This window comes from Schistocerca serialis, chromosome 7 (assembly GCF_023864345.2).
Source record: "Schistocerca serialis cubense isolate TAMUIC-IGC-003099 chromosome 7, iqSchSeri2.2, whole genome shotgun sequence".
Lineage (NCBI taxonomy): Eukaryota > Metazoa > Arthropoda > Insecta > Orthoptera > Acrididae > Schistocerca > Schistocerca serialis.
This window is the reverse complement of record NC_064644.1, coordinates 309,995,147-310,021,937: the sequence shown is the minus strand read 5'-3', so window position 1 is coordinate 310,021,937 and position 26,791 is coordinate 309,995,147. Positions and strand designations below refer to the sequence as shown.

The 26,791-nt window shown below is 41.7% G+C and overlaps 1 protein-coding gene across 2 annotated transcripts in view; it reads right to left on the bottom strand.

Moving 5' to 3' along the window:
- Positions 1–26,791, bottom strand: part of LOC126412351 (gamma-tubulin complex component 2-like) — a 188,021-nt gene that overhangs the window by 98,918 nt on the left and 62,312 nt on the right. For both annotated transcript variants that reach the window (XM_050081904.1, XM_050081905.1), the window contains exon 6: positions 19,280–19,563. In XM_050081904.1, coding sequence (XP_049937861.1) covers positions 19,280–19,563 — 284 coding nt within the window. The remainder of the gene's footprint in view (positions 1–19,279; positions 19,564–26,791) is intronic.

The window sequence follows — 26,791 nt, the reverse complement described above, 5'->3', positions numbered from 1 at the left end:
ACTGTTTTTTGACCCTGACATTTAGGCTGTTCTGCAAAGCAGGTCAATAAGCTGTGGAGACAAGGATAATGAGATGTATGGGTAGACTCCACTTTTAAGGAACTAGAGATAGCCATGTCCTTGACTAAAAGTGATCAATGAGAAATATCATCTTCTACAAATAAGGAATGTTTGTTTTCAAGTACTTTTGTAATTTGGACTGGGGGGGGGGGGGGGGGGGGGGTTAGGAATGAGGGTGCAACCTCATACCCATACATGGTGTACATTTTTTGTATGTTTTCTTGGAATCTGTCATTTAGCGCGAATATTTATTTTATTGGGTATAAAAATAACTGGAACTTCTCAAAAGAGTATGTTCCTTGCTGAATGTGAAATAATTACCTTTAGACATTTAATCTTAAGAGCAGACAAAGTGCTGTTGACCACCAAGAGCAAGATGTATATTCCAAAATAACAAACACAAACGATATTAGACAATACTTTACTCCAATGAAATGGTCAGTGACATATAGAATACTAATGGAAACACACATTTCAAGCCATTCCTATAAGGATGCAACATAATCAGGTGGAAGATTATTAAGATTAGATGAGGATGTACTTCCAATTCCAGCTGATATACAGACATGGCTTTGTAGATTCTCTCAGCAGGAAGATTACATAGCATTAGCAATATTGGATGAAAATTCTACACAGTAGGACATTTTATGATGGATGAGGAATATGATAGGGGTTTATATGTCCCAGCTGCTAACATAATTACTTTAATAAATAGTTGCCCAAGGAATGTTTTTGCTATACTTGGTGTATTTGGCAAGGCTTCTGTAGAATACAAACCCCAATATGTGTAAAGCTAAATAATCAATCTTGTTTGTGAACAATGGTATCAAAATGAATATGGATTAAGAGGTACATTAGGATGTCATAATCAAAGTTTTTCACATGTACTTAATCAAATATTGAATTTCTGAAATTTTTTTGAAGGTTAAAACAGTCCATATGTAGAATTTTAACTATAATGTAAATAAGTGTAGATACATTACATAAGACTGCTACATGCTGTCCATTCGTGTACCAAAGGCTATTGCATAAATATGTTGTCAGTCTAATTAATGTTAAAAGCAAACTCCATTCCTTCTACTTGTAGCCTAGAGTTTTCTAATTCTGATTTTTGTGTGAATTAATTGCAGAAAGTTATTACAAAAGTAATAAAACTTGTTAATTAGCTCTGCTGAGCAAAATGTAACACTGATTTTCAGAACGAGATTTTCATTCTCCAGCGGAGTGTACGCTGTTATGAAACTTCCCTGGTAGATTAAAAATGTGTGCTACATTTGTAAAGGCAAATCATTTTAGTTTGCAAAGTAAAATTTTTTGTGCAATCTTTTTTGCTCTGCCAGCACTTCATTTCTAGGCATTTTTGTAGCTTTCTTGTGGAGTCTATTGTGAAAGAAAGTGCAAGGCAATTTTTAAAATATGGGTAGTCCTATTAAGCCAGTGCAAGATTTTCACATTCTGCTAAGAAAACCATCAAAGCCAGCAAAATTGCTGTTTTTAGTGATCATACGATTTGTTTAATCTCCCTAGGGATTACATTTTTGCAACTAATATGTTGTTGTGTGCTGTGTCTGCTGAAGTAAACTTAAAAGCAACTGCATTTTTTTTATTAGTAAGTGCAATGTTTTCTGCCATTGTGCGGAAGTATTGGTGGCCAATATTTTTGTTTGTTTATACCAACATTCCCCTTTTTTCTGTTTAATTATGTTCAATTTCACCCACATCTGATTCCAGGGAACATTTTTTCCCCTTTCCAACAGCTCTGACACCTTTAAAAATCTCTAACCACATAATATGGATTTCTATCTCTAAATGAAGCAGGCTAAAAGGAATACAAACGTCTCAGAAATGAGATCGACAGGAAGTGCAAATTGGCTAAGCAGGGATGGCTAGAGGACAAATGTTAGGATGAGAGGCATATCTCACTAGGGGTAAGATAGATACTGCCTACAGGAAAATTAAAGAGACCTTTGGAGAAAAAGAGAACCACTTGTATGAATATTAAGAGCTCAGATGGAAACCCAGTTCTAAGTAAAGAAGGGAAAGCAGAAAGGTGGAGGGAGTATATAGATGGTCTACACAAGGGCAATGTAGTTGAGGACAATATTATGGAAATGGAAGGGGATGTAGATGGAGATGAAATGGGAGATGTGATACTGCAGAGTACTGAAAGACCTAAGTCGAAGTAAGGCCCCGAAAGTAGACAACATTCGATTAGAGCTTCTGATGTATGAGACAGGTGAAATACCTTCAGACTTCAAGAAGAATATAGTAATTCCAATCCCAAAAAAAGCAGGTGTTGACAGATGCGAAAAATTACCGAACTATCAGTTTAATACGTCACAGCTGCAAAATACTAACACGAATTATTTACAGACGAATGGAAAAACTGGTAGAAGCCGACCTAAGGGAAGATCAGTTTGGTTTCCGTACAAATGTTGGGACGCGTGAGGCAATACTGACCCTACGACTTATTTTAGAAGCTAGATTAAAGAAAGGCAAACTTACATTTCTAGCATTTGTAGACTTACAGAAAGCTTTTGACAATGTTGACTGGAATACTCTCTTTCAAGTTCTAAAGGTGGCAGGGGTAAAATACGGGGAGCGAAAGGCTATTTACAATTTGAACAGAAACCAGATGGCAGTTATAAGAGTCGAGGGGCATGAAAGGGAAGCAGTGGTTGGGAAGGGAGTAAGACAGGGTTGTAGCCTCTCCCCGATGTTATTCAATCTGTATTTTGAGCAAGTAGTAAAGGAAGCAAAAGAAAAATTCAGAGTAGGTATTAAAATCCGTGGAGAAGAAATAAAAACTTTAAGGTTCGCCAATGACATTGTAATTCTGTCAGAGACAGAAGAAGCAGTTGAACGGAATGAACAGTGCCTTGAAAGGAGGATATAAGATGAACATCAACAAAAGCAAAACAAGGATAATGGAATGTAGTCAAATTAAGTCGGGTGAGGCTGAGGGAATTAGATTAAGAAATGAGACACTTGAAGTAGTAGATGAATTTTGCTATTTGGGGAGCAAAATAAGTGATGATGGTCGAAGTAGAGAGGATATAATATGTAGTATGGCTATGGAAAGGAAAAAGCTTCTGAAGAAGAGAAATTCGTTTACACCGAGTATGGATTTAAGTGTCAGGAAGTCGTTTCTGGAAGTATTTGTATGGAGTGTAGCCATGTATGGAAGTGAAACATGGACAATAAATAGTTCGGACAAGAAGAGAATAGAAGCTTTCGAAATGCGGTGCTTCAGAAGAATGCTGAAGATTAGATGGGTAGATCACCTAGCTAATGAGGAGGTATTGAATAGAATTGGGGAGAAGAGAAATTTGTGGCACAACTTGAATAGATGGAGGGATCAGTTGGTAGGGCGTGTTCTGAGGCATCAAGGGATCACCAATTTAGTATTGGAGGGCAGCGTGGAGGGTAAAAATCGTAGAGGGAGACCAAGAGATGAATACACTAAGCAGATTCAGAAGGACGTAGGTTGCAGTAGGTACTGGGAGATGAAGATGCTTGCACAAGATAGAGTAGCATGGAGAGCTGCATCAAACCAGTCTCTGGACTGAAGACTACAACAACAACATCTCTAAATACGGTGATGAAGTTGTTATTTATGATTCTATGATGCAATACTTTTTTTATTACCCGCACGCCACTGGTCAGCATATTTTATTGTTAAAATTTGCGTTTCTAGTCCAATAAATTAACCATGACTTGTACACCAAGGTCACTGACAGCAGCTGTGTTTCAAATGAAATTGCCAGAGACTCTTTCATCGTGTCCTTCAATCCCCATTGAAAACTTTACTGTGTGGGACTATCCAAAGCTTCCATAATCTTGATGACACTGGTTAACTGCATTGGGAAGTTTAGAAGTCTGGTCTCGGCAGCCAGAGACAGTGATAGGGTGTGTGTGTGTGTGTGTGTGTGTGTGTGTGTGTGTGTGTAGGGGGGGGAGGGGGGCACCTCTTTTAGGAGGAGGCCTTTTGGCCAACAGGCTCCCGTGTCTAGCAGTCTCTCTGTTGTGCCTTTCTGCAACTTAACGTCTCCAATACATGCTGGGTATCAATCTACCCTCGTCATAATATCGTATTAGTAACATACAAGGCACATTCAATAAGTAACCCAAAACTTTTTTTCCTATGCCAATTTCAGTTGAAAAAATGCAAAAAATGCTGTGGGACATCATGGAATATTCCCGCTTCAGCACATATAGTTTCACAAAGTTCCAACAGGTGATGGTCATGGTGCTATATGTAGCCTTCAAAATGATACCTGTAGTGGACATGGATTCGAAACCGATAGCTATATCTGTCACCGAGTTTCATTTGGTGGAAAACCAGAGCATCGCCAATATTCACAGGCGCTTGCAGAATGTCTACGGAGACCTGGCAGTGAACAAAAGCATGGCAAGTTGTTGAATGAGGAGTCTGTCATCAAGGCAACAAGATTGTGCAAACCTGTCCAGTCTCCCATGTGACAATCAGCTGCACACAGCTGTGACTCCTGCAATGTCGGAATGTGTGGACACATGGATTTGAGGTGATCAACAGACCACAATCAAGCACCTCACTGCTTAGCTGGATGTGTCTGTTGGTAGTGCTGAAACATTTGTTCATCAATTGTGGTACTCAGAAGTATGTGTCCACTGGGTTCCTCAGCGCCTAACGCAGGGGTGAGGAGGAGTCCTGCACGTGTGCAGTGCACTTGCTCGTGTGCAGTTAACAGGTGTTCTGCGTGCACACAGGGGCAAGCTGACCACCCATTTCTCCCCCCTCCCCACCATATCATCTCTCCACTCCTTCCTCTGTAATGCATTCTGTTTACTAGCTTGCTTTATTGAATGAAGGAATACGGTTAGTAGGAGTGCTTGAAAGAAATCATGGTTTGAAAGAGTACCTATTACCTAAGATATGTTTTATTTAATTATCACAGGTGGATTTTACAATACGTTTAATGTCTGGAACAAAAGTTCTACATACAGACAAATGCCAACAGTTATTTGAATTTTCATCACTAATGTTTGCTCTTAACCGAGACTTATTCATTTTCATAACAGAAAACAATCTGTCACAAACTACGTCGAGCCAAACATTGACATTATCTTGGTGGCTTCACGATGGAGACGAGGAAACTCTTGCTGTGGAAAGTCGTTATAAAAGTCTATTACACGTCCTGCCAAAAGGAACTTGTCTCTCAGACGAGAATTACACTGCAGATCTATTAATTCCATTTGCAAACTGGGATGAATATCATCTACAGAAACAGCAAATGGTCTCGAGAACCATTCAAAAGCTTGGGATAAATATGATATATGCCAAAATCGCTTGAGAAATTCCTCTTTTATGGGACTAAGTATGGAAACATATTCTTCGCAATTCTGTTCTCGCACAATAGACAGAGTAGGGAAATGCACTGCTTTCCCTGACGAGAGCTGTCATTCCCACAGCTCAAGCCTGCTAGTGAAAGCTTGCACCTTTTCAACCATTTCACGAATTAACTGATTTTCTCCTTGCAAACTTGTGTTCAATTTCATTCATGTGTCCGGTAATGTCTACTAAAAATGCATGATCGGCAACCCACTCTGGATCTTCTAACTTGGGGTTGTACCTTCCTTTGACCTTTAAAAACTGATTTACTGGTATTCTCAGCTCAAAAAATCTTTTGAGTACATTATCGCGGCTAAGCCAGCGGACTTCACTGTGGTATGGTATGTCACCGTACTCTTCCCCAATTCCAGCTAAATATGTGCAAAACTGTCTATGTGTAAGCCCGTGGTATCTCAAATAACCACTTGCATGACGTCCCCCACTTTTGCTGCTTTTGCACAGAGTACTTCATGGAGCAAAATGTAGTGGATGCTGTACAATGGTTCTTCTGTACGCTGTAGCTTTTTTCTTAGTAATCCAACAAATCCCATTTGTTCCCCTTTCATTGCAGGTGCTCTGTCTGTTCTCACTGACACCAAAAGTTCCCAATTTAAGCCAGTTGAATCGACAGCTTGTTCAACGGCTTTTAGGATGTCAGCGCCCGTGGTCGTGCTTTTTAAAGGTATCATATCTAAAAAATCCTCTTATGTGCAGAGCAGTGTCCACACTGCGGACATAAATAACTAATTGCGCGGTGTCTGAAATATCTGTGGACTCATCAAGTGTGATGGAAAATTCAATAAACCCCTGCACTGCACTCCTTTCTTGATGGCAAACGTTACCTGCCATGGTACTAATAGGACGACTTACAGTCCGCCGAGAAAGATTGATAGCTCGAAACTGATTTGCATTCATTGGGCAAAGTAAATCAGCAGTGTCATTGATGCACTCCTTTATAAACTCACCTTCAGCAAATAGTTTTTCAGCGCTCGCTATATAAAGCGCAAGCTTATAACTTGCACGTACCGCTGGGCTATCATTGTTGTCGTCCTGAAAAACTGAAAACAGTGCTCCACAAAATGTCAAATCAGTTAGATGAGAGAGAAGATGAAAGAAAGTCTCTGATCTCTCATGACAGTGGCAACTTACGTCAGTCAATTTCCCCATCCTCTCAGAATACGACAATTAATTGTACTTGTCCTCATGAAATTTATTATAATGGTATTCAATACTAAAAAACCGCTGACCGGCAAGAATACTGCCACATATTAAACATTTCGAATTCTCAACATTTTTGCACAACGAAAAAATGATTCTCCCATTCCTTTTTAAAAGAGAGCAAATCTCCACTTCTCTGTTTCCTTAATTCGCTCTGCATTTTCCAGTTCTTGAAATACAACATTCACTACATAGTGGTCGCTTCGCATCAATGCCCGCAGCTTAGCCTGGTACTACACTACCGAAATCTGCCGGCTGTCGCCACTGCCCCAGTCGATGACTGCAAGCGAGCAGCACACGTACAGCACTGTCAACGTTTGCCTGCCCCTGGCCTAACGGAAGACGATAGAGAGTAATGAAGGACCATTTGTGTGTTGGTTGGTTGGTTTAAAGGTGGGGGGGGGGGGGGGGGACAAACTGGAAGGTCATCTGTCTCTTGTTCCCAGTAAAATAATTACACAACGGAAAGAAGAAAATAACGGATACCTATAGCACAATAACAGAACAAGAAGAATGACAGAAGGACAACCAACACTACTATGGACAAAACAGGAAAAGAAAACCACAGAGAGAAGCAAGAAACAGGTAGAAGAGGTAAAAACAAGAGAGCAGAAGACTGTGGCTGGCCGACCATGAGAATAAAAAGGAAAAGCCAGCCAATCTGCAACACATTAAAACATCCAGCCTAAAAGCATTAGAGTGGAGAACACCAAGGGACATAGGACTTGCGCGAAGACTTATATAGAATGATATGACCATCACATATAAAACGTAAAACTAAGAGGTGTTGTCAGCTAAAATTAATGGCAATGAGTCCAGTAACTGAAGAGTCTGTCACAGGGCAGCCAAAGGAGGACAGCTCACCAAGATATGGTCCACTGTCAGCCAGGCGCCACACCAACACTGAGGTGGGTCATCATGGCGCAGCAAGTAGCCATGTGTCACCCAAGCATGGCCAATGTGGAGCCGGCAGAGAACCCCAGAGCCCCTGCGAGAGACTCGCATGGAGGACTGCCACACATTCATAGTCTCCTTAATGGAACACAGTTTGTTGTAATTGCTGAGGTTATGCCATTTCGTCTCCCAAAGCCGCAAAACCTTGTGGCGTAGTACTACACACAGGTCAGTTGCAGAGAAGCCAATCTCCATAAACGGTTTCCATGTAGCCTGATTGGCCAGCCTGTCGGCAAGTTCATGGCCTGGGATTCCGAAATGACTGGGGTCCAGACAAACACCACTCAACATCCAGACCGTTCCAGGGCATAGATGGACTCCTGAATGGTTGCTACCAAAGGGTGACAAGGGTAGCACTAGTCTATAGCTTTTAGGCTGCTCAAGCAGTCAGTACACAGAAGAAATGACTTCCCAGGGCATGAATGGATGTGCTCAAGAGCACGAGATATAGCTACCAGCTGGTCAATATGTCCTCCACGGACATACGTGAAGCCAATGTGGCCTTCAGCCATCGTGCCATCAGTGTAAACCACTTCGTGGCCTCGGCACTTGCCAAGAATCGAGAGGAAGTGGCAGCGGAGATTTGCAGGGTTAACTGAGTCCTAAGGGCAACGTGAAAGGTCCAGGCGAAGCCATGGCCTATGAGTACACCATGGAGGTGTACGTGAATGGACCTCATATATAGGTGGTAAAGGCAAGGATTCCAGTACAGGAAGAAGGAATCGGACGTGAACTGCAATTGAAAGCCCTGACCTGAGCCACCAATGTGGGAGATGAACCGCCATGGGTGGGAAAAGGAGATAGTGATTTGGATGTGCAGGAGAACTATGGACATGTGAAATGTAGCTGGCCAGCAGTTGTGCATGCCTAACCTGCAATGGAGGGACTCCAACCTCCACCAGGACACTGGTCACCGGACTCATCCTAAAAGCTCCTGTCACTAGGCGAACACCACAGTGGTGCACTGGTTGAGTAAACACAACGTTAAGGGCACCACCGAACCATAAACCAGACTCCCATAGTCAAGGCGGGATTGAACAAGAGCTCTGTAGAGTTGCAACAGCGTAGAGTAATCTGCACCTCAGTTGATGTTGCTCGGGCAGCGGAGGGCATTGAGGTGCTGCCAGTATTTCCGAATAAGCTGACGAATCTGAGGAAGCCAAGTAAATCGGGCATCAAAAACCACTCCTAAGAATTGATATGTCTCCACTACAGTGAGTGTATCATCATTAAGGTAAAGTTCTGGTTCTGGCTGAACAGTACGATGCCGACAGAAGTGCATAACACATGACCTTGCAGCCGATAACTGGAAACCGTGGGCTAGAGCCCAAGACTGTGCCTTGTGGATGGCTACCTGTAGGTGTCGCTCAGCAACACCAGTACTGGTGGAGCAGTATGAAATGCAGAAGTAATCTGCATACAGAGAAGGTGAGACGGCCGGCCCTACAGCTGCTGTTGGACCATTAATGGCTACTAAAAAAAGACACACACTCAATACAGAGCCCTGCGGGACCCCATTCTCCTGGATATGGGAGGAACTATGGGAGGCACCAACTTGGACATGGATAGTACGAAGTGACAGGAAATTCTGAATACAAATCTGAAGTGGGCCTCGGAGACCCACTCGTATAATGTGGCAAAGGATGTGATGTCGCTCCTGACATGGAGCCAGCAGCACACATGACTCAAGGACCCAACCCAACTGCCGACACACCATATATTCCAGCAGCTTACAAAGAATGTTGGAGAGGCTGATGGGCCAAAAGCTATCCACATCAAGCAGCTTTTTGCCATGTTTGAGCACTGGAATGATGGCGCTCTCCCACCATTGCGATTGAAAGACACCATCGCACCAGATCCAGTTGAAGATGATAAGATGTCGCTTGTAGTCAGATGAAAGATGTTTAATGTTTGACTGTGGATCCGATCTGTCCCAGGAGGTGTACTCTGTAAATGAGGCGTTATAGGATTCACACTGGCATGTAGTGAATGAGAGGACTTTCCCCTCCAGCCGCAGTTTGAGAGTGTGAAAGGTTGGGAGCTAATTCTCCAATGCAGAGGCTCGAGCATAGTGCTCAGCAGTGTGTGCAGCAATAGATAACATGCCATTTATGTTAACACCAGGAACACCTGTTGGGGTCTGGTACAAGAAAACACGTTTGATCTTTGCCCAGACTTGGGAAGGTGACATATGGCACCCTTTTGTCAAGACATCTCTCTCCCAACACTCCTGCTTCTATTGTTTGATAAGTTGATGAATGTGGGCACAGAGCCATTTAAAGGCTATGAGGTGCTCCAGGGAAGGGTACCCCTTATGCTGCTGTAGAGCTCGCCCGCACTCCTTAATTGCTCCAACAACTTCCAGTGACCACCATGAGCCTGCCTTTCGCCGGAGGCATCCTAAAGAGCGAGGAATCATGTTTTCTGCCACATAAACGACTGTTGTAGACATCTGGTCAACCACCACGTCAATGTTTCCATGTGGGGGACATTCAACGGTGACAGCAAAGGTGAAAGTTTCCTAGTCCACCTTGTTTAAAGCCCATCTGGGCAGGTGTCCATGGGCCTGACGCCGGGGCAGTGACAGAAAGATGGGGAAGTGGTCATTACCTCACAGATTGCCATGTGTTCTCCAGTGGATAGATGGGAGAAGTCTTGGGCTGCAAATTGATAAATCAATGGCCGAATAACTACCTCGAGCCACACTGAAATGTGTGGCGGCCCCAGTATTTAAGAGGCAGAGGTCCAACTGAGACAGTAAAGTTTCGACATCTCTGCCTCGACCAGTAAGCACGGTGCCACCCCACAAGAGGTTATGGGTGTTGAAATCTCCCAAAAGTAGGAAATTTTAGGGAGTTGACTAATCAGTGCAGTTAATACATTCAGGGATAGTACACCATCTGGAGGCAGGTATACATTGCAGACAGTTATTTCCTGCGTCATCCTTATTCCGACAGCCACAGCTTCAAGAGGGGTTTGAAGGGGCACAGGTTCACTACAGACTGAATTTAGGACAAACGCAAACTCTACCTGACACATGATTATAGTCGCTACAGATCCTTTAGTATCCCTTATACTCATGGAGGGCAGGGTTCTGCATTGCCGGGAACCAGGTTTCCTGGAGATCAATGCAGAAAGAAGGTGTAAAGCTTAACAGTTGCCGTAGCTCAGCCAGGCGGCGGAAAAAACCGCCACAATACTACTGAAGGATGATATCATCGTGAGACTGGGAAGACATGGAACATTCATGAGGCAGTGTCACCTGCTGCCACCAAATTTTTGCCTGAGCAGTCTATCTCCATTCTGTCTGAGGGTTCAGCGAGATCTAGGTCCTCAACAGACACCAGAATCTCCACCTCATCTGCAGACACAGAGCTTGTAGGTAGCGGTGGTGTGGGTGCCACTGCAATTCCCTTAGTCTTGGGGACTTCCTTCGTGGATTTCTCTTGCTGCTCCTTGAGTTTCCCTGGCTGGCAGAACTTCACTGATTCAGTCTCCAGGACTGAGGATGAGAGTGAAGCCCTACAACCAGCTGCTTTTGGGCCCTTCAGCCATTGGCTGGTGTCAACTTTTCCACTAGCAGAAACCTGGGAAGGGAGTGACCCAAGGGACCCCTTCCTAGTGAGAGGAGCCGAAGAAGACTTATGCTTCTTCGGCTCAGAAGTGGGGACTGATATCCCCAGTGGTTGGGGGAGGGGAGAGGGGGGGGGGGGTGTTGCTCTCAAAGTGGGTGGTGTGGAAGCAACAGGGAGAAAAATGCCGCCGCCCCCCCTCCCCCCACTTTCAAGAGGGCAGATGCAGTCTTCCGGCTCTGAGAGGTGACTGGGGTTAGCGGAGCTGATGGGGCCAGAACTGTTGTAGCGGCTGCGTAAAACGGTGTCATACGTACAGGATGCAGGCATTCAAATTTTCTCTTAGCCTCAGTGTAGTTCAGTTGATCCAGGGTCTTGTACTCCACACTTTTCCTTTCACTCTGGAGAATCCTGCAGTCTGGCGAGCAAGGCGAATGGTGCACTCTGCAGTTGACACAGATGGGAGGCAGGGCACATGGAGTATTGGGATGTGATGGGGGGCCAACCTGGCTGGATGGCCATTGCCAGGAGTCCCAATGGCCCAGGAGGATGGGCATCTACCCCTTGGCATGCGTGGGGAGTTAACGGCACAGGCATCAGCAGAGCGATTCCTGTACGGTCAGCGGGCTACAACCAACAGTGTACATGGCAGCCCCACCACAACGGACTGGCTACCGTGCTGGATATCAGGTGCAAAGAAGTCCATTGGTCATCGTCGATGCAAAAATCAACACTGCATAGTGCATGGTGGGAGATGCACCCAGGAAGGTGTCCTCGCCCAAGAGATGGAGAATGGGCAGGACTGCAACGCGACAATGAGGAAGTGGGCTAAAGATCTCAATGCACGATTGACATGATGCACCTTGTAAAGCACCCTTCACCAATTGGCTCGCTCTTTAGGAAAATTTTGAAGACTGTATGTCAAACCCTACAGGGGACCATCACATAAAGGCCGTAACGTGTGAGACTCCTTTTAGTCACCTCTTATGACAGGCAGGAATATCTTGGGCCTATTCTAACCCCTAGACCCACAGGGGGACATTTGTGGGGAACCACTTTCGTGTTACAAGACTGATCGTGACAATTTTTTGTTGAGCATCAGCACACGCAGTTAAACATGGGTTCATCACTTCAAACTGGAAATGAAACAGCAATCCATGGAGTGGCATCACACCACCATTCCTCCAAAGAAAAGGTTCAAAGCCACACCCTCAGCCGGTAAAATCATGGTGACAGTCTTCTGAGACTTTGAAATGGTTATTCTGTTCGATATCCTGCCTCATGGTGCAACAATCAACTCTGAAGTGTATTGTGCTACCCTAAGGAAATGGACGAAATTACTTGAGAATGTTCATTGCCAAGAAACGCAAATAACTCCTCTTTGTCCATGACAAAAAAAATCCTCACACAAGTCTGTGAATACGAGAGGAACCTGCAAAACGTCAGTGGATTGCTCTTCCTCACCCACCATACAACCTGCATCTCTCAATGAAGGATGCACTCCATGGGAAGCAGTACATGGATGATGATGAGGGTATTGACACAGCAAGACATAGGCTTCATTGTTGAGCAGTGGAGTGGTACCAAACGGCTATACTGGCCTTCCCAGTTGCAAGCTAACATCCAAAAGATGTTCGGGCTAACATGCAGTTCCTCTTCGTCGAAATGTCTTCGCTCAAACTTGTCTAGGGGTTGAACTGCACGTGTCGCATACAAGCACTAAATTAGATACTTGTGACCCTTTGGTTAAATTGTCTGGCTGATGGCATGTTTGTGAAATACAGAGTTAATATTACATATAATAGCAGTAAAAATAATATCGAGAACTAAATTAATGACCCATAAATGATGTAGGCTACACGTTTCAATTTGGTTAGAATAATGTTTACTCAGAGAGAACGCTAATAGCAAAAGTGGTTGTATTTAGAGTTACTGTTACACTCAAGCACATATCCATTTGACACAGTTCAATCATTCACACTCTCATCGCGAAATACAAGTTACGTACACAAAAAGTTACGAGTTCACACCAGGCACGTGGCTGCTCACTGCTCAGAGACTAAGCCCGGTGATACCACACAATGTGAAATTTTCTAAGTCAATTCACTTCCTAGCTGCCAAAAAGACCGACCGTCTGCTTTCCCATCTGCATCCGAACTGTACCCTTTGATGTCTTCAGCCGAACTGTCCGCTTTCGTGTCTGCACCAGCACTGACACACTGCCCGTCCCCGGCCGCGTTTCCTGCACGCCAAACATCCTCCCTCAACTGACTAGGGCAGTTCCCTTTCCTGAGGCCATCCATCTCAGCAATCAATCTCATTGGCTACAGCTTTTTTCACTTTCATGTTCTAAATAAAGTAACAATAATATCCATTACATAATAAACGTTAAATTCCTTTACATAATACCAATACAATTTTCTTCCTAACTTTGAATGTCACGGCTAGTAGCCTTGCACCCATGTACTTTCTGATAAATAAATAAAGAACAAAAGCAAATATTATGCACTTAGCTCTACAACAAATATTGTATTACCTAATGATTCAATAAGGTGTCATGCTGTCATCGTTCAATGTGTTTTGTGTGGAGGTAATGATGATCTGATGCTTAACTGAAAATACTGCTAATTTAATATTCTACATCTTTTAAACAAATAAAGTTACAGAGTTGATATTTACAACATTTGTCATTTTAATGATGCGCTTCTATATGAATGTCGGTTGTTAAGATCGACCAAAGCATTCATATTTTAGCATTCAGGATTTTGTAACGAACTTGTTAATTTCACTTTAACAGTAAATCCTAAACTATTATAGAAATTTTGCAGTGAACACATAGTGCATAGTGGGGTGCTCACTCTGTTGTAGAAATAATTCAAAAGCCAAGATAGCTTAAATACGGTTTACTGGATAACCGGTTTCAGCACACTAAAGGTGCCATCATCGGATCTGAATGTAGATTAACATTCCAGATGGTTTATAAACGTCTACATTCAGATCCAATGATGGCACCTTTAGTGTGTTGAAACCGGTTATCCAGTAAACAGTATTTAAGCGATCTTGGCTTTTGTATTATTTCTATTATAGATACGATCAATATTCAAGTTTTATTGGGATCACCATGAAAATTTATGGAGGATGGCAGATTAAAATTACTGTGGCTTGATTCCCTGCATTACTACAGAATTAATTAGTTTCCATAAATGTTTCCCTTTATAGCTGATCTTAAGTCCACCATATTTAACACTGCTATGTCTCCCCGGCCACAAACAGCTTCTACTGGGTTTCCCTATGACGTAGGTTCTCGTCTGTCACACACACACACTACAGCACTTAGGGTCAATAGACGCCTGTGAATTTCCCCATCTGATTATGAATCTGTGCCTTTGTGGCACATGGTCCTCGATGACAGGGTTCGTTTCACAATTCCTGTAGACCGACTCTTTCAGCGATAGATTTAAATGAGAGTGCAATGTTCGTTAACTCACGCCGTAAAGTGGTGTAAGGTCATCATATTGACTGAGATTATGTTGAAAAATAACTAACAAATATGTTGAAGAATAGCCAAAAGAGTGGTGGAATAACATGGTATATCAGAATCGTGCATAAAACCAACCTGCTTTCAGAAAAATGTGTTGCATTACTTATGGAATGCCCCTTGTACATCCTGCTGGCAGGCTGTAAACTGTCAGTTCTAATAGCTTGTGTGTTTACTGATCTGCCACTGTCACACAGCATTCAAAAAAAGGGCCCGTCAACAAAATATTCATAAATCCTCTATGGCCTGGGAATAGGCTCCAATTTTTTGTGGATATAGTCACTCTCCATTTCCTCTTATTGGTTCTACAGTAGTATGGCACTAGCTAGTATCAATCAAGATGCATCTGTTTGATTTTCAATTACTTCTACATGAGGCTTGACGAGCCCAACACATATGCTGACATTCAACTGTCCTTTCATTTATAATATATACACATGTAGGTGGCGTCTGCTTGATTGCCATGATATTCTTAGTGTTTTCACACAATACAGTCCGAACCTCTTGCAGGAGTATAGGAAATGCTGCAAGCAAATGAGGTAAATGGACAGGGACACTACTTCATAGTGTACAATAAGTTGAGAATCTGGGTCAGACAGAATGCATGTTCCAACAGATTGGTTGAGGTGACCGCTCGCATAACACGGGAAATCATGGCTTGAGTCATGGTCCAGCACAAATTTTCAACTTTTACTAGTGAATCATTTCAAAGTCCAATTGGAGCTAATGTCAAACATCCACTGAAATACTGTGTTTTCCTTTTCCTGTATCAATATTATAATGTAACACTTTTTTATTTACGAGGTTCTGATGTTGATGGAAGAAACTAAATGAGAGTCCTTTAAAATTAATGGCTTCAAGCTGCAGTATTTAGTGTAGCTAGTAACTGTTACAACTGTAAAAATGTTTATTCTGTAGACTTTTGGACAAATTTACCTTTAAAACTCATTTAGGAAACACACTGGAAACTAGTGAGATGATAACTTTAGTGAGACTGGAAGCATCTGGTAATTACGCGTGTAAGTATCCTCATATCAGATGCATTCACAGGCAAACCATGTCACTTATATGTGACTGAATGAGGAGTGATACATCAGTCTCACATATAGATCACTGAATGTGGAATGATGCATCAATCACGTCCATATGAGGATGACTCTCTTGGCAGTTTTCCAAGTACTGTAAACTGTTTGTGATCTGGTGGTACTTCTGTTCACCAAAGAAGGAGGGTCAAAATATTTTCTAACATTAGAAGCCCAACAGCACTATGGCACATCTTTTATTCTTAGTTTGGCACAGTTTTAATTTATCAGAGAATTTTTACAGCTGTATTTTTGTCGCTCCAGAGCTGTATTATTGCGAATCTCAGTGCTTGCAGTCTTTGCGCTATTTGGTTGCATGGAGTTAGGTTGTGGTCACTCTGCACTTGATTTTGAGTGTGTGCAGCGGTAATCTTCACATTTATTCATCAATTTCATGGTAACCCTGTTTATGTTAATAACTTCATAGAAGCACAAAATATTGAAGATATTTGGAAATTTTTTGTAGAAAATATTGTTTTCTACATTCCATCAGATCTATAGCTTCATATTTTTGCATGGCATGCCATGGCAAGAAAATTAGGAGATAAGGGGGTTATTATAGGAGTTTTTCCCATTGAATGAGGAAAGTAGTTATTCTGAAACAAACCATATTTTCGAAGAATTTGAACTCAACCATTTACAGGCCAACAAATGAAAAATGACACCACACCATATGTTATCCAGAAGCCGAAAAAATTCAGTTTAAAGATAGCAGTAATAACAAGAAATATCTCTCAATCCTCAAGAACAAATGAAGAAAGAACGGATTTTAATTTTCAATTAAAGTCAAACACAAAATCTTGGAGATCATGGTCAAATGTTATTCCTGATTATGGAAAATGTGAAAATAATGCTATTTACAATACAGAATTAGAACTCAGTCAATGTGTTCTGAACATAAGTTGTTTTAGTGTGTTAACAAGAGACAAATTTGTTTTTGTCAAAATGAATCCCATGAAGTAATGCTGGTCAGTGAGTGTACCATTATGACCTAATAGGTTTCTCACATCCCTTTCTTGGAAAAGACCAAGAAAATTATATTTTTCTTGCTTTCTTTTCACTAAAGCAATTTCCAGCCTACTATACTGACATCAAAAATTGAGAATTGTCAACATCTTAGAAGAAAAATTCTGGTCATAAAGGGTTAACACGTTCCACATAACACTTCATCCAGGACTTATCATACTCACCTTCATATTAGTCTGAGGAGTATTCTCAGCAATGCACCTGATGCCGTCCTAAATTGTACAACCGAAATTATAGTTCAGACCACTACTGACTGCTCTTTCTACTCTTATTACATGAAAATTTCTTCAAAGATCCTTTCTCAACAATCCTAAATCACAGTAACAACTGAGCAGAGTACTTGGTTTAAACATAATAATACCCATCTCCTAGAAAGTTCTGTACCAGTTCCATCATTTCCTCTGGTGACAATTACTTGGCTATGAGACCACCTTAGTCTTTCTAGTCTAGTTTGCACCTTAAGTCCTGTACCATCAGACTGCTTCTGAACTCCCCCCCCCCCCCCACCCCCACCCCACCCCCACCCCCCCTCAGTTTGGCTTAGTCTCCAGAGCACTGAAATTATTGGAGAGATATTCACCAACAATATTGTTCCAGAATGGACGCCGTTTTCAAGTTTTAAATAAATAATTTATATTTAAGAGGAACAAATGCTATTTACAGAAAAATTTTATTTGCAAATGGGAATTAAAATTATTTTTGAGAAATGACATTCTCATAATTTTTAACGACAGTTTATTTTATCCAAACAGTTCAATAGATGAAAATATTTACCACCACAGAAACGGAGGTCAGTTTGGTACACAAGAACAACACATTCAATGTAAATCATAATAATCTGACATATCAGGAATCACTAATAATATTGTGAACACTGAAGTGGCACGAAATTAGAAACTGCATAACTATAACAAAACTTTCATGAACTAAAACTTAACTTTTGCTGGACTAGGTTGCTACAATGTATTTTCACTGTTTAAAAGAGATTATTGCTTAGGTACAGGTATGCTACAGCTGCAAATGCAGTATGTTTAAACTTCTGTAACTATTAGGCCAAACAGCAATGTCTAAATGAACAGATATATGAATCTACTCAGGTCTGGTTATCTAACGGTAAAGCGTGTGCCGGGAAACTGAAAGGTCTTGGGACTGAATCCTGGTCAGAATATTTCAGTCTGCCTTTAACCTAGCCTCCACATCTGAATAATGTAAAGCCTCATATTCCATATTAAATGTTAAGTCCCCTTTCCCCCGTAGGGTTACTGGAATGGGTTTGGGACTCAAGGGACCTGCAATCCAATTGAAAGACTTGAGCTAGGCCTTTGAACCACACAGAACAACAACAAGAAAACAAAAACAACAACAACACCAAACACTGGCGTTTGAAACCAGATTCCAACCTGAGAAGGTATGGAAAGTAACAAGTGACAAGCTGACTCTCTGAGTCAGTCCCTGAGCAATGTCTATATAGCAGAATCAGTAATGCATTTATCATCACAGATTTAGTTTCATCCCAATTGATCTGTAGTGAGGAGGTCCTCCAGGATGTAGAACATGTCAGAAAAACAATAATACATGACAAATATTTACAACTAAAAACAAATAAGCTCTTTTTTAATGAACACTATATGAAAGGATCATTTTACAACACTCAATTACTAAGACTGCATTAACGCACTGAATTTAAAATTTAAAAAAAGTACTTACTTACAATGAAATGGTGAAAAAGTTAGACTGTACTTCACACACACACACACACACACACACAGAGCTTCCTAGGCAGGGATCTGGGTTTCTATGAGAGTCCAACACACAGTTTTAGCTTGTCATCAGTATGTGTCCTGTTCATGAAATACAATTCATTACGCTTAAATTTTCGACACTAATATTTTTTTTTTTAAGAAATAATAACTCTGACATCAAGCCTGGCAGTACATGCAGGTTATACCGACCAATCTCAGCAAATCACTGGTACATTCTGCCTCCATTTGCAGCATGAGCTGTTAGTTATGACTGTTGCTATCAGTAATGATTCTTCAGATAAGTTATAATAGTCAAGGTAAACAGCAATATGCATTGGAGATTTTATTACCTCAATGGTATATACACATTCTCTCATCTTCCTCATCTATTGCATGCATTGCCTCATCCATTGCCTGTATTATCAATAGTATGTAATTTGTTTGTGAAAGGAGTAGACCAATTTAAAAAGTTGTGGTTTTCAACTTTGTGTACAATGCAACAATCTATTGTTGATCATCATCTTTAAAAAGGAAATAGACGATTCAACTAATACAGGAGACTCGATGACTTAAATATGTAAACAAGACATAAAAATAAGACTATGGCAGGGAATGCAAAACAGAATTAATAAATGGAATGTATGATGAAGCCATTGCCAAAAATAAATGGCTTCTAAATGCCATTGTAAAAGCTTTAGTCTTTCCAGAGTACTCACCCTGCATATAAAAGTAGCAATATCAGCAAGAACCTCAAGGGTGCGCTGCCAGTGTTGAATATAAAACCAAAGTTCCTGTAAGTTGAGTGAGCCACGGTGATTGTATGCCTCTAGCTGTGATATTGATACCAAGTATTCTTTGATTAGACTGTCTACTGCTGCTACCAAAGCATGATTCACCTGACCACATTCGAACTGCCTCTTTTCTTCTATGAAGCGCGCAATAATTGAATAGTGTGATGCCAGTGGAAAAAATTTTTTAGCAAGTTGGCTTAGAGAAGAATCTGCAAAAAAAGGTATCTGCTTAAGAAATGTTGAACATATAAAATATGACGCACACCAGTGATATATATTCGCATGCTAAACTACACGGGCTGGTCAAATATCTAATTGAAACACTGAAAGTAAAGAAGACAAACTAAATATATGTTATTAATGTGTGCATAAAGCTACCTGGAGCAGTACCACAAGTAATCTGTATCTCTTCTAGCTATTAATAATATGTATGTTCTTATACACCCCTACGAACCATGGACCTTGCCATTGGTGGGAAGGCTTGCCTGCGTCAGCGATACAGATAGCCATACCATAGGTGCCACCCCAGTGGAGGGGTATCTGTTGAGAGGCCAGACGAACATGTGACTCCTGAAGAGGGGCACAGCCTTTTCAATAGTTGCAAGATCAACAATCTGGATGATTGACTGATCTGGCCTTGTAACATTAACCAAAATGGCATTGCTCTGCTGGTATTGTGAATGGCTGAAAGCACGGGGAAACTACAGATGTAATTTTTTTGCGAGGACATGCAGCTTTACTGTATAGTTAGATGATGATGGCGTCCTCTTGGATAAAATATTCCGAAGGTGAAATAATCCCCTACTCAGATCTCCAGGTGGGGTCTACTCAGGAGGACATCGTTATCAGGAGAAAGAAAACTGGCATTCTACGAATCAGAGCCTGGAATGTCAGATCCTTTAATCGGGCAGCTAGATCAGAAAATTTAGAAAGGGAAATGTATAGGTTAAAGTTAGATATAGTCCGAATGAGTGAAATCCGGTGGCAGGAGGAACAAGACTTCTGGTCAGGTGAATACAGGTTCATAAATACAGTAATGCAGGAGTGGGTTTAATAATGAATAAAAAAAATAGGAGCGCAGATAAGCTACTACAAACAGCATAGTGAATGCATTATTGTAGCCAAGAAAGACACAAAGCCCATGCCTACCACAGCAGTACAAGTTTATATGCCAACTAGCTCTGAAGATGATGAAGAGACTGACGAAATGATAAAAGAAACTATTCAGATAGTGAAGGGAGATGAAAATTTAATAGTCATGGGAGACTAGAACACATGGAAGAGGCCTAGAGGTCTTGGAAGGTTTCCGCTAGATTATATAATGGTAAGACAGATATTTAGGAACCAGGTTTTAAATTGTAATACATTTCCAGGGCAGATGTGGCCTCTGACCACAATTTATTGGTTATGAACTGTAGATTAAAACAGAAGAAATTGCACAATGGGAGGAATTTAAGGAGATGGGACCTAGATAAACTGAAAGAACCAGAGGTTGTAGAGATTTTCAGAGAGAGCATCAGGAAACAACCAGTACAGGGGAAAGAAATACAGAAGAAGATGAATGGGTAGCTTTGAGAGATGAAATAGTGAAGACAGTAGAGGATCAAGTAGGTAAAACTACGAGGGCTAGTAGAAATCCTTGGGTAACAGAAGAGATATTGTACTTAATTGATAAAAGGAGAAAATATAAAAATGCAGTAAATGAAGCAGGCAAAAAGGAATACAAACATCTCAAAAATGAGAGTGACAGGAAATGTAAATCAGCTAAGCAAGGATGGGTAGAGGATAACTGTAATGATGTAGAGGCATATATCACTGGGGGTAAGATAGATACTGTCTACAGGAAAATTAAAGAAACAGAAAAGAGAACCAGATGGAAAACCAGTCCTAATCAAAGAAGGGAATGCAGAAAGGTGGAAGGAGTTCATAGATCATCTACACAAGCTTGATGTACTCGAGGGCAATATTATGGAAATGAAAGGGAATTTGGATGAAGATGAAATAGGAGGTATGATAGTGTGTGAAGACTTTGACAGAGCACTGAAAGACCTAAGTCAAAGAAAGGCCCCGGAAGTAGACAACATTCCATTAGAACTGATAGTCTTGGGAGAGCATGCCACAACATGGCAAGATGTATGAGACAGGCCAAATACCCTCAGACTTCAAGAACAATATAATAATTCCAATCCCAAAAATCCCGAAGTACTAACACGAATTCTTTACAGACAAATTGAAAAACTGGTAGAAGCCAACCTCGGAGAAAATCAGTTTACATTCCTTAGAAATGTTGGAACAGGTGATGCAATACTGACCCTACAACTTATCTTAGAAGCTAGATCAAGGAAAGGCAAACCTACGTTTCTAGCATTTGTAGACTTAGAGAAAGCATTTGACAATGTTGACTAGAATACTCTCTTTCATATTTTGAAGGTGGCAGGGGTCAAATACAGGCATCGAAAAGCTATCTACAATTTGTACAGAAACCAGATGGCAATTATAAGAGTCAAGGAGCATGAAAGGGAAGCAGTGGTTGAGAAAGCAGTGAGACAGGGTTGTAGCCTATCCCAGGTGTTATTGATCAGTATATTGAGCAAGCAGTAAAGGAAACAAAAGAAAAATTTGGAGTAGGAATTAAAATCCATGGAGAAGAAACAAAAACTTTGAGGTTTGCCGACGACATTGTAATTCTGTCAGAGTCAGCAAAGGACCTGGAAGAGCAGTTGAATGGAATGGACAGTGTCTTGAAAGGAGGATATAAGATGAACATCAACAAAAGCAAAACAAGGATAATGGAATGTAGTCTAATTAAGTCGGGTGATGCTGAGGGAATTAGATTAGGAAATGAGGCACTTAAAGTAGTAAAGGAGTTTTGCTATTTGGGGAGCAAAATAACTGATGATGGTCGAAGTAGAGAGGATATAAAATGTAGGCTGGCAATGGCAAGGAAAGCGTTTCTGAAGAAGAGAAATTTGTTAACATCCAGTATTGATTTAAGTGTCAGGAAGTCATTTCTGAAAGTATTCGTATGGAGTGTAGCCATGTATGGAAGTGAAACATGGACGATAAATAGTTTGGACAAGAAGAGAATAGAAGCTTTCGAAATGTGGTGCTACAGAAGAATGCTGAAGATTAGATGGGTAGATCACATAACTAATGAGGAAGTATTGAATAGGATTGGGGAGAAGAGAAGTTTGTGGCACAACTTGACCAGAAGAAGGGATCGGTTGGTAGGACATGTTCTGAGGCATCAAGGGATCACCAATTTAGTATTGGAGGGCAGCGTGGAGGGTAAAAATCGTAGGGGTAGACCAAGAGATGAATACACTAAGCAGATTCAGAAGGATGTAGGTTGCAGTAGGTACTGGGAGATGAAAAAGCTTGCACAGGATAGAGTAGCATGGAGAGCTGCATCAAACCAGTCTCAGGACTGAAGACCACAACAACAACAATGTGGACACAGTCAACAGCACTCTTTGTCAACAGTACTCTGTAGCTTACCACACTCTGAGTGAAAAGGCAGTGACATTGCATTTGGAGCTCTACAGGGGAACTGTCAAAAGAAAATGTTGGTATAGTTGCGTTACCGGTAGTCTAACTCTGGGAAACAAACCAATGATTTGGAAAAGTAAACCTATTAGGAATTATGTATCTTGGACCAAGAAGGAGATGGATGGTATAGTACATGCAAGTAATATAGAATGCTAATGAAGTGGTTCTGTTCAAGAATGCACTGAATCAAAGAAGAAATATTTACTGCAAAGAGTATCAGTCCATATGCAGTGCCGCTATCTTGAAGTGACAATGCTGCTCCAAGATGTTTGCTGATGAAATGAGACATGGTATTTTAGCAGCATAGGATACGACTACATTGCTTCTCATAATCTTGTGTCTCAGTCTGTACAGCTGTCTAGTCAGCAAACATCAACCTCTGCAATTCTACCTTGATAGGAGTTTGTGAGCAAGGCATTTAAAAAGCACGACTTAACTGCTGGTTAGATACTCCCACTCGAATTATCACCCTTAAGAACTTTGTTTTGCTGTTGTGGTTAGAACCCAGTTTTATTCTGTATGTTAAATCAAAACGAGCAAAAAATGTATTCCACTCTTGTTCATGTGTTACTGTACAGCATTGATCATGAAAACAGATAAACTTTTATCAATGAAAAAACTGCACTTGCAAGGCAGACCTGAGAGAGAGAGAGAGAGAGAGAGAGAGAGAGAGAGAGAGAGGGGGGGGGGGGGGGGGGGGGAGGCCTCTTAGACTTCCAGCTCACACAAGCATCAAGTTTCCAAAGGCACCACAAAGAATTTGATCAACTTCACTTTAGATAAGATAGCCTATTGTTGATGCATTCATTTGTTCAGTCACCAAGGAGATAATTCAAGCAAACCCAAGTACTGAAAAAACACACAAATCTTCTGCCAAATCCCTCACCCCCGCCACCGCCACCGCCACCGCCACCACACGGATTTGGAGTCTCAGCCATAAGATGACAGCATACTTGCTACCACCACACGGATTTGCCAAGCCTCAGCCATAAGATGACAGCGTACTTGCTATGCATATGCAAAAGACATCAGAACAATAGAAATACTCCTTGTTTAATCTGTAGATGCACCTTTTCTACCTGCTATCACCCTATTCACAACTGACTCCCACTCCAGATATGAACGTGTGATAGGTCCACTCCCCATAGTTATTTTTTTTCTTCAATTAGGGAACTTTCCGGATGTAATATTTTAACTTGCACTATGCCACAAGGAGATAGGTTGTTGCTTACAAGCATTAGCTATTCCTTTTGCAGCAATTGGTAAGCAGAAGCTCCTGTTCTACAAATACTGTTAGCACACACAAATTAAACAATCTGTAAATAACAACTGCTCATATAAGTACAACATATTAGTGCATCAGTTAATACATGTACATCCACATGATCTGTTAATGACACAAATGGTGAAAATGAATCCCTAGGCTATTCATTTCTTGCAACACATAATGCTTCACAACCCAAGCTCTAACAAAGACATCGATATCAACATCGCAATCACTGATAAGTCACTATGGCCCACATTGACAGTCATGATGGCCCACACTATGGACACTAGCAATATGCTCCTACTACAGTACATGCCCAGAATACAATGTCCTGCAGCAACCATGTAATGAACTCTGCAATCATCAACAAGTTAGTGACATCGTCTCATCGAATCCTGAAAACTAGCCATTGCCTATGGACTGGATTACTATACTGGAAAACTTTGCTACTGTGTGTGTCAACTTCGCTTTGTATTCCTGGATTCTGGTTGAACTATTTTGTTTGATTTTTGGCTCTAGTGGACTATGATTCACCATTGACAGGTTTCAAACTAGTTCATTTATTCAACAGTGACTTATTTCAATGTGCTGAATAAATCATAGTATTTTTCACACATTTCATAGGGTATGTATTATCTAAACATTATTTGCTACCATAAATTAAATCTACACACTGGACAGACAAACTGATATTACAATGTGCTTTGCTCTCCAAGACCCAAAAAAAGCAAGACAGGTGAAGAGCAAAGTGAATAGCATGATCATCGTTTTCTTTGATACCAATGGAATTGTACAATAAGAATTCGTCCCACCCAACCAAACAGTGCATTCCACGTAATACTGTGACATTTTGCGACAGCTCCGTGAAAATGTGCGGCAGCGACAGCCCAAACTTTGGCATCAAGGGAACTGGCTGCTGCATCACAACAATGTGACGTCCAGGCCAGGCCAGGTCAGGCCACCAAGCAAGGCAGCCACAGACCCCACGGGACATAGCAGGTGATGCGACACCCCTCCAATCCTTCAAGGGGCTGAGAGGGCCAATTTGCCCTACTTCACAGAGAGGATAGGATTAAAATGTAAAACCAGATCAGCCACTTTTGCGTTGTCAGCTAGCACCAGAGGCAGCCAATCAACAAGCTTAACATTTTCCCATAAGGTGATCAAACTAGGCATTTTAGTAGGATGTGGGTCACCAGCAGATAGGCAGGACACCAACAGTGTGGTGGATCCTCATGTCACTGGGTGTGGCCAAGGGTCAGCCAAGTGTGCCCAATGTGAAGCACACAGAATGGTAAATTCCCAGTGAGGAGCATGAAGGGAAGAATGGCACAGGGTTGTGGCCTGTTTACTGCTCACAATTTGTTCCAAGAAACCAGGGCACGTCAAACCACGCTCCTAACCAACAACTGACTGTGTAAAGTGAACCAAAGGTCTGATTCCAGTAAACCATCTCCATAGCAAGCAGCCTGCTGGCCAACTTGGCCAATAGGTCAGTACATTCATTCCCTGGAATCCCAACATGACCTGGGGTCCACCAACAGACTTACTGTCCAGCTTGATGGAGATCAGAAAGGAGATCCTGGAGAGTCACAACTGATGGGTGTCGAGGGTATCACTGATCAATTGCCAAAAGAAGACTATTAATGGAGTCACTGCCAATTAAGAACATCTCACCATAGAAAGAACAAACATGACAGAGGGTTGGAGCAAAAGATATAAATTCTGCAGTGAATACACGGGGAGCGCCATTCACTGCAACCTACAAGTGTGTAGGCAAAACCCAGTCATCCATCGACCATAAGCCATCACTATATACCATTTCTGCATCAAGGACGGCCAGGGACAGGTCAAGACAGATCTACGGATGGGGTGCACACCATAGAGAAGTATGTGATTGCTCCCTGTCAAGAGGCAACAGTGGGTGAAGTTGAGTTCAGAGCAAAGAAAGTACATGTGATCGTGACACTAGTCATGGGCCTCTGTTGTGGAAGGTCAATCCCCCTGCCAAGGAAAATGGACACGATAGTTCATATGCTCGGGAGAGCAGCAAATGTGTAAAGCTTTGTGCCTGATTCATAGTGGAGGGACCCCATCTTCCAAAAGTAGGCTGTTAACAGGGCTGATCTGAAAGGCACTTGTGGCAAGTTGGACCTCACAACGGTGTATCGCATCCAGCATCCACAATGCTGAAGGTGATGCCAAGTCTTATGCCAGATTCCCATAATCGAGACAGGAAAGGATCAGAGCTCTGAAATAATGCAAACTTGAAGAGCGGTCTGTATGTCGGCTGGTGTTACTGAGGCAGCAAATAGTATTAGGGTGTGACCAGCACGTTCACTTACACTGGCAAAGATGGGGAAGCCACATCAACTAGACATCAAAGACCAGCCCCAGAAAGTGATAGAACTCCATCACATTAAGCAATTGGTCCCTGAGCTAAGAGTTCTGGTTGTGGGTAGGCGGTACGATGGCAACAGAAGTGCATGATACATGTCCTTGCAATTGAAAACTGGCAGCCACGACAGAGCACAGGACTGCACCTTTAGCGTGACACCCTGCAGTCAGCATTCAGCAACACCCACAGTTGAGGAACAACAGGGAATACTGAGGAACAGTGG